This window comes from Frankliniella occidentalis, unplaced genomic scaffold (genome assembly GCF_000697945.3).
Source record: "Frankliniella occidentalis isolate FOCC.00 unplaced genomic scaffold, Focc_3.1 Scaffold142, whole genome shotgun sequence".
Taxonomy (NCBI): Eukaryota; Metazoa; Arthropoda; class Insecta; order Thysanoptera; family Thripidae; genus Frankliniella; species Frankliniella occidentalis.
Genome location: NW_026267269.1, coordinates 637,496 through 646,177, shown reverse-complemented (window position 1 = coordinate 646,177; position 8,682 = coordinate 637,496). Strand labels below are relative to the sequence as shown.

General features: G+C 57.6%; 1 protein-coding gene across 3 annotated transcripts in view; it reads left to right on the top strand.

Moving 5' to 3' along the window:
- The first annotated feature begins 1,123 nt into the window (after positions 1-1,123).
- Positions 1,124-8,682, top strand: part of LOC113205670 (uncharacterized MFS-type transporter C09D4.1-like) — a 34,521-nt gene continuing 26,962 nt past the window's right edge. The window contains exons 1-3 of one of the 3 annotated variants that reach the window (XM_026421378.2): positions 1,124-1,429; positions 3,890-4,099; positions 7,116-7,413. In XM_026421378.2, the coding sequence (XP_026277163.1) occupies positions 7,132-7,413 (282 nt within the window). In that variant the 5' untranslated portion in view covers positions 1,124-1,429; positions 3,890-4,099; positions 7,116-7,131. Of the gene's footprint in view, positions 1,430-3,253; positions 3,655-3,889; positions 4,100-7,115; positions 7,414-8,682 lie in introns of those variants that run through there. The other 2 variants (XM_026421380.2, XM_026421379.2) reach the window with 2 other exon arrangements.

Below are 8,682 nucleotides of genomic sequence, written 5' to 3'. Positions count from 1 at the left end.
CTGCGGAACGAGCTCTCCCCACGAGCTCGCCGCCGGGCCGGAGCAAATCCCTCACGGGGAACCCGTTATTGCTCTGGGCTGCCGTCGCCGGCCGTATTACGACCGGGCTGTTGAGAACATTACGGTTTTTTGACGGACCTGGCGATGACTGTACTGTACCGCCAACACACACAACAACACCCTCAGTTTAGCTGTTTGGCAACACAATGGAGGCCTCGGAACGCCGCTGCGTGCACTACCAGCAGCGTGCGCCGTCTACGCGGGCTGCGAGGAGAGAGCTCGGCGAGGAGCGCCGTGAGGTAGGCAGGCCGCCCGCACGGGTGCGCGGGGGCGCGGGGGGTGCCTACCCGCACGGCGCTCGGCCCGCGAGAGTGTCCCAGCGAGGACCTGACAACTGGGAGCAGAGGAGAGTCCAACCCTCCCTGTGCACCTCTTTCACTTGCTCTTCCTCTCTCATTCTCTTTCTCTGCCTCACTCCCCCGTCTCTGTCTCTCTCTGTTTCACTCAGATACTGCTCTCTCATTGCCCCTCGTCCCTCCCCACTACCTTCCCGCTCTCTACGCAGACACATACAAGGCTTTCCGTCACACACACTCACACACACACACACACACAGCCTCTTCTCTCAGAACTATTTTTTTCCCTCAGTCTTCTTTCTTTTGTCATCTGACAGCAAAAGAGCGATAGAAACAGACAACATGTTTGCGTCGCCGGGCGCGCTGCGCGAGCTTGACGGTCCGAGAGGAGTGACGACACACTCTCGCGCGCGCGCGCACGCACACACACACACACACACACACACACACACACATCGGCGCACTCTGAAGCCGGAGTGGGGAGTAAAGAAAGAAAATAGAGGGGGGGGGGAGAGAGAAAGGAGGGAGTAGAGGAGTATGGCGAGTGAACAAGAGTGGGAGAGTGGGGAGGAAAGAAAGAAAAGAGGAAGAAGGTGCGCCTAGTCCGCGGGACGCCGGGCGCTAAGGGAAGGGGAAGGTACGGACTAAGATTGGCGAGTAGTTTGGCTTGGCCCGGGCCCGGCCGGCATCCGGTCCGATTGCTAGTGCACCCCGCCCCACCCCGCCCAGCCCCGCCCCGCCCCGCCACGCTTGCGACGTCGGGCGGACCGGCCTGGCGCGGACGGACACCGACATCCCGTCCGCGACGCGGAGTCCGTAGCAGTCAGCGCAGTCAGCGGCGACCCGCGGCAGACCGGCGCGCATCGCAACCGCCCCGCCGAGCCCGGCCCGGACCGCACACCCAGTCCTCACGCAGTCCCCGCTCCGGGCGGTGTCCCAGGTGGTCGCGCGCAGCCGTAGCCGACCCCGTCGTCGTCGCTTTGGAGCACCGCGCCGTCGCGTCAGGCCCCGCCAGGATGCCACCGTCCTCGTCGTCAGTGGCGCCGGAGTGAGGATACCTGCGGCGACATAAGGTGAGTGCGGTGGTGCCCGCCGCCGGGTCAGTGTGCCAGGGTGCCAGGGTCGGCCCCCGACGCGCATGTAACCGCGGGTTCAAGGGCCGCGCCGCTCCGCCCGTTCGTTCGTTCATATTTGCTTTTTCCTTGGCGCCCGCCCCAACGCGGCGCCCAGCGGGCGGTCCCGGCCGGGGGGTAAAACCCGCGGCGCTATCGCGGTGCGTAAGTGTGTCGCGGCGGACCGGACCGGACCGGCCTGGCGGGCGCCAAAAGCGCGCAACAGGCTGCTCACGTGACGCGCACGTGTGCGTGACGCGGTGAGTGACCTGTCACGCGCGCGGTGTGACGCATAGCCGGTGTGACGCGTGCCCGCGCGGAGCCAGAGGCGCCGGCGTCGTCGCGGGGTCCGCCAGGGGAGCGCGGGCCGCGCACATGCACAGCGAGTGGCGTTACGGCGGCCGTGGTACACTGTCGCAAAACACGACGGCGCGCGATACCGCAAGTGGGCCACGGCGGCAGTGCTTCTAAGAATAGCGCCCGGTCCCGACGACAGGACAACAATAATCGAATATATGGGAATAAGAAGAGAAGTGACTAAATGGGAGTGATAAACACGAATATGACGGATCTGTCATTTCGTTGAGTCTACTTTTTTTTGTCGGATTTTTTCCCCCCTTTTCCTTCACGCTGGCCCGCGGTTTGACCAGTTTTTCCCAGTGGGCCAAATGGCGTGCAGTATGCACAGCTGATAAGCTTGCCCCTCCCCCGCCCCCCTTGCCGTTCTGCGCAATGGCAGACGGGCGACGACTTTCAAGTGAAGTCACGGACGGACAAACGGACGGACGCGCGTCGTGGCCGTGAGATGCCACATTGTGGTGCATGTAGGCATATAATGCGCGTGTGGGGTCTGTTTGGTACTGGTATTGGAAGGCTTCAAAGGCAGACATTTTCTGAAAGAAAGCAAAGCCTAAATTACAACAAACAATATTTCAAAATTTTACCATTTAATAAACATTGTTGTTTCGAATCAGGGACTTGGCTGACCTATCGGCAGCTGGCAAGTAAGCGGCAAGTAAAACGTAACAAGAAAAAACATGCCGATGACCATAGACTTAACCAGTTGTAAAATGTACTCCGGCCTACTGTTAATGCCAACTACACTACACCTGCCTAGAACTGGCAATATGTGGGCGTGGGCCCGTCCGTGCCTTTCGTTATTGAAAGTCTCCTGGCGGCCGGCCGGCCGTGCGAGCCAGCTGATCGTCACACCGCTACGGGCTGGGGCGCTGGCTGGCGTGTGCTAGCAGGGGAGACCCCGTCGTCGCCAGGCCCTGCTCGCGGCGCTGCAGGCCCCTGCAATAACTGCCAAACCTGATTGGAGGTTGACCTGCCCCATCATCCGTCTCCTCCTGTGTGTGTCGGTGACATTATCCGAGTTTCCCAGGCATTTGCCGATGCCGTGCCGCTCGCGGTCGCCCCGACAGCTCACGCAGGTATGGCCGCCCGCCGCCGCCGCTGCTGGGCGCGGTGGAGCAGCGCACTCCACTCGGGATGCCAATTCAGCACAAAATGAAGAACGCGCCACGCAAAATCTGGGCCACGCGCCCCTCCAGCCCCTCCTCGCCCCACCTCCACGCACCACGCGGGCAGCTCAAAAAGACGTCGGGGGTGGTGGGGGGCTGAGGGCGCCCCGCCTCGGCCCGCCTCGGCCCGCCTCGGCCCGCGCAGCCGACCCTACCCTACCCCACCGCCGCCCCCCGCGCCGCCGGCAGCTGCAACGCTCACGGAGGTTTCGGAAAGTCGTGTTGTGCTCGTCGCCTTTTACGAGGTGATAGTTTTGGCACGGGCTGCACCTCGCACAGGTTGGCCCGCCGCGAGGCTCACGGTGGCGGTGGCCTCAGTATTGCCCCTCCGATCGGCCGACACGAAACCCGCGCGCTGCCGCCGCCGTTCGCTCGCGGCTGGATCGGGTTTTTATTTAACGACCGTTGACGCAACCCATCCGTCGGCGCGCATCGCCCGCCGCGCTGACCTCTTCGATAAGAGCGGTGCACTTCCTCCGCGCCTGCTCCGCCGCGGCCGGCGAGACGGCCAGCATCGCCAGCAAGCAATTATCGCTCCGGGCGCCGGTCACCGCATCGCATAGTGCGCCGAAGATATTCGCTGTGAATACCGAGCATTTATTTTTGCATCCTGCGCGCCAACTCGCGAGTCTGACCGCGAGGCTGTCGCGAGAACGAATTGTAATTTTGCTGGGAAAATATCCAAGAATTTTTTTTCAACCCTTTTAAATTTTTTCGTAACAGTCGTCAAGTTTTGCAATTTTTCTGGAAATATTTCGATTTTTTCCGATTTTTTTTTCCTGGAAAAGTTTCCAATTTTTCCGAAAAAAATTCCTAGACGCGAGGCGAAGCCCCCCCGGAACCGCGGCGGTCGCACACGTGTTATTGAAGGGTGTGTCATCTGTCTTGCGACCAGGCATCATCGTCGCCGCAGATCCGCAAGGAACGCCCGCCCCACGCCCCGCCACGCCCCACCGCCGTGAGCGAGGAGGGGAAGGAGGTCCTCCTCGCCCAGCAGGGCCCACGCCGCCGCCACCACCGCCACCACCACCCCGGCCCCAGCATGCTGAGGGCGCGCGCCTGCACGCCCGCTGGAGCCACCTGATACCTCCCAGCCAGCGCAGCGGTAAGCAAACAACCATCACTCAGTTGAGGTCCATACGGCCGATGCGGTCCTTACCTGCCTCTGCCAGCCTTCCTGCATGATAAAACCGACGACAGACGTCCTGGTTTTCATGGCGGTTTGGAAAAACCAAAACGTCTTCTGAAAAAAAAAAGCATGGGGACGTCTTGGTTTTTCTACACCGCGTCATTGAGACAAGGACGTCGCTTTAACCGTGTTCCTGCTCGCCTCTCCCTATATGACGACCAGTGCGACCCTGGGGAAGTCCCAACTTGGAGCATACTGCGGGCCCAGCATCTTCATACAGCAATAAAGCTCTCGATCGGGGAACCTGCAACCGCAATCAAATGATTCCAATGTGTTTAGAAGACAAAGTAAGAGAGTCCCACCACAGAGTTCTCGTACGGGTGCCGGACAAACCCGGAGCGCGTCCGAAAAAGACACGTGCGAGTGCGAGATGGGACGATATGTCGCCCGCGGATATCCAGCGTTTCACTCGCACCCGCGACGCTTTCCGGTAACGTTTCAGGTCCTGAGACCTACCCGGACCTACCAGAATGAAAACTCCGGTGGCCCGACGACCGGTCTCGTACTTCAGGCCTATGACTTACCTTCACTATCCATAAGCAAAGCGCCTCATGCCCAATCAAATAAGGCAGCTCGTCCACATTGCTTGCATTCACTCAAAATAATTGGACACCGGTGGACTACCCTCTTAAAAAATTAAAAAATGAAACAACCTACTGACTTTGGGTTTGCGTGTGCTAACCGTTAACGACCTCTCATCAATTTTGCTCACCCATCATTTTCTAAGTGGTTTGCGGTTCACGTTTTTTTTCTCAAACTCGGATTTAATGGGAGGTTCGAGCAGCTCGCGGTCGGTATAGTCGCATGCGTTTTCAGTTTCACGCACACACTGCCATAACATACTGCTGGGATCCCCCCTGCGCGGGCGCATGCATGACCTGGGCCCATTAAATCGGACCCATCCACGCCACGCCACGCCGCCGCGCCGCCGCTGCGTGACCCCTGGGCCGGCGTATGGCCCACACGTGATTCCGACTCGGTGATGACTGGAATTTCGCGGTTTTGCAACTCGGTACACAATATGGCGATCCGTGTGGCGTGGCGTGGCGCAGTGCCAAGCCCGCGTCGCGGGGCTGCGCGCGCGCGATTGTGTATGTCCGCGAGCTCTGCACAAACGGCGGCCGAGCCGGGTCGGGCGCCACGACCACGAGGCACGTCACACAGAAGCAGCAGCAGCGCTTTTGCGAACGGTCACCGCGACGACCAGGCCGACTACCACCACGAGCCACAGGCCGTAGTCCATACAGTAACAGTAAAACCCACGTCAGTGTTGACGCGCCCGTGTGTTCCATGCTGTTCCCCGGAGACGTCAACAAACTCCTGGCTGGCCGCGGTGGTGGTGGTGTGGCGTGGGCGGCGGCCGCGGCATTTCCTGCCGGTCGTGCGGACACGACGTGTGGCGCGCACGTGTAGCAGAGAGGAGCGGATGTCGGCGATCAGCGAGGATCAGAGGCGCACCTCTGCGCGCTGCGCGCGAGCGTCCAGTACGGTCCAGTTCCAAATTCGCTCACACAAATGTCCATGCCCAGCGCGCGGGCAAAAAAAGGGAAAAAAGATAGTACTTTTTTTTTTTGATTCCCCCACGCCGCCTGCTGTGGAACGTTGCTGCTAGGCCCTACGCTGTTGATCGGGCGGCGCGAGGAACGAGTGATGGAGTGCACGGGAACGGGGGCCCGGCTACATCATCGCACCGGGCGATTGGCAAATGTGCTCCGCTGGGCCGCCGGGAGTGGACGGGGCGGGGGAGACGGACGGACGGACAGACAGACAGACAGACAGACAGACAGATAGATAGACAGATACTTCTAGTCGAAGAGTCCATGTATACAGGCGGCACGCAGCAGCAGCGCAGGGGCGCGGGAAACAAAAAAAAAATAATAATAAAAAGGATGAAAAATACAAACCGGGTCGCCTCGGCGCTTCTCTCATAATAACGATAAAGCACCACAGTAAGACTGTGCACAGCAGCCAGCCCCGATGCTTATCGCACCAGGAATTACTCGAACCGTCTGTGACAGTCGCCTCTCTCGCACCCCCTGCTCGTCGCGGCCCCGCGTCCATCGTACTGATCGAGGCCGAGGCGGCCGCAGCAGCCGAACCGAATGAATGACTCCACTGGTGAAAAGTGAAAACGGCGTAAGTCCGCCGACTTTGCATTGGACTTACGCCCTTTTCACTTTTCACCAGTGACTTCTCTCTTTGGGGTTCTCGCCCGTCGGCCAGGGTTGGCCGGCGGGCAGGGGGGCGCCGTACCGGGGGCAAACAACTACTGGACAGTGCGTTGGGCGGTGGTGGGTGTGTCTTATTATAGAGCCGAATGACCTTGCGTCTGCGCGGCGTTAGGACCCCGTCCAAAATGCAGCGTTGACGGATGCAATCGCACTTTCGCACGCGCTATCGAGATAACGGAAGCTGCGCCTCCCTCCCTCTCTCTCGCGCGCTAACCGATTCATCGCGAAACCGGTTTGCGAAAATCGGCTTCCATGCTCCTTTCCGCACACTTTTTAGACTTTCACGAAAATATTGTAGAATAACAATGCTTTTATTCATTTTTAAACGTTTTATACTCAAATTCCATACTACCAATAATGTAACACCAATAATTCCAGAATAGAATACTTAACTCGATACTTACTTATGCCATTTATGTACTTACCGAGGTACTTACTTATGCCACCCCAGAATACGTCGCCGTGATAAAAAAAAATCATTGCTTCTTTCGCGTCCCAAAAGCTGTTATCAACTTTTGCAGAAAGAGGGGCCAAGGGCCGAGTGCGAAATGTGGCTGACCGACCGTTGACTCTTAAAACAATACACGGCAAGGACACAAATTCGGACAAAATAAAAGAAAAAAGTTGCGCCCTCAACATTACTGGCTGGTCACCTACATCGTTATGACTCTGTTCTAATCATTATAACCTTTTCCCTACAGTGCAGGCCCGGGCGCGATGACGTGCTCGCCGCGGGGGCTGGACGCGGCCGCGGCCCCCGCCACGCCGCTGCCGCCGGACGCCGAGGTGCGGGTGTACCGGCGGCGCTGGCTGCTCCTGGGGCTCTTCGCCTCCGTCATCGCCCTCAACGCGGTGCCCTGGCTGCAGTACTGCGTCATCGAGGACGTGGTCGTGCGCTACTACTCGGTCCCGGAGGAGGTCGTCGAGTGGACCAGCCTCGTGTTCAACGTGACCGCCATGCTGCTCGCCTTCCCCGCCGCCTGGCTGCTGGGGCGCCACGTGAGTGCAAAGCACCTCGCCGTCGTCCTTCGGGCCGCGGCCTCCCGGGTCAGCTACGTCTCGCGCCGCGCCGATAGCGTCACTATTAGCCGACTGGGAAGGGTTTGGTGGGGTCTCAGATATGACAGTTTCCCCCTCTGCGACATTGAGATTTAGCGATGATGAGTGATGGCTTGATGATCTATCTCCCCCTCCCCCCCCCGTTTATCGCTTGACTTGACTTGAGAGAACCCGGTCACAAATGACCAGAGGGTTTTTCGGCCCGGGCGGAGCTTGCCTAATGGATAGGTTACAGTATAATGCGAACAACGGAGGCAAAAAAACGGATGCCAGAAATGAAGAGTACGAGAAACTGCCCTGGCGTTCTGAGTTTTTGCCCTGTATTTGAGTGGTGCCCAAAATGACGTGACAATTTCTCACTAAGGTACATGCAGATTCCCATTTCTGACTTCCGTTTTTGCCAAGTCGTGGGTTTGGGGTGGGGGGTGGGGGGCCTTACTCTAGCCAGACTTGAACGGAGCGCACAATCACCAATCAGTTCCGTCACGTTCGAGCGGCTCCGGGACCAAAACAAAGTATCGCAGGGCAGCCCTGGCGAGTGAGCGATGGCAACAACTCGCTTCTAATGAGGCCCGCCTCGGTGTAACGTATGACGCGCGCGGAGATCCCAAAGCACAAATCATTTTTCATTTATTTCTATTTTTTGTGGGGGCCTCTAGTTTTGGCAAGTCAGTGTCAGTCCACTATTTTGACATTGTTGGCCGTCACATTAGGCATCCACTGTCTTTTGTTCTCTGACCTATGATTTCAAACTTTGGTGACAAAAAAGATTTTTGGAAACAAATGTGCGACCTTATTATGTGGCGGCTCATAATATTTGGCAGCTTGTCTTTTTTGTTGCCTTACCTTGGTGACAGAGAAGTCGCCTTGAATAAGGCGACAAATTGCCAACTAAGTCCATAAAAATTATACGCTTAATTTTTCCGGCCAGCTTATGTTACCATTTGTGGTCACAAGTTCAAGAGTCCTCTTGTTTGAGGCGACACAAAAGCGAAGTCGCCAAACAAAAGTGATTGCATTTCCGTAAACCACAAGGGCACAGTGCCTTTTTTTTCCTACAGTTGTAGAATTTTCATCGGCTGTCACTTTGACATTTTAAACATCAACAATTAGTTGATATTGGCACACAAGTGCAGCAGTCATTTTGGGATGTTTGGCTGAGCACATTCTAGTCACTAAATTATTCAAAATTCCTTTATTTATTGATAA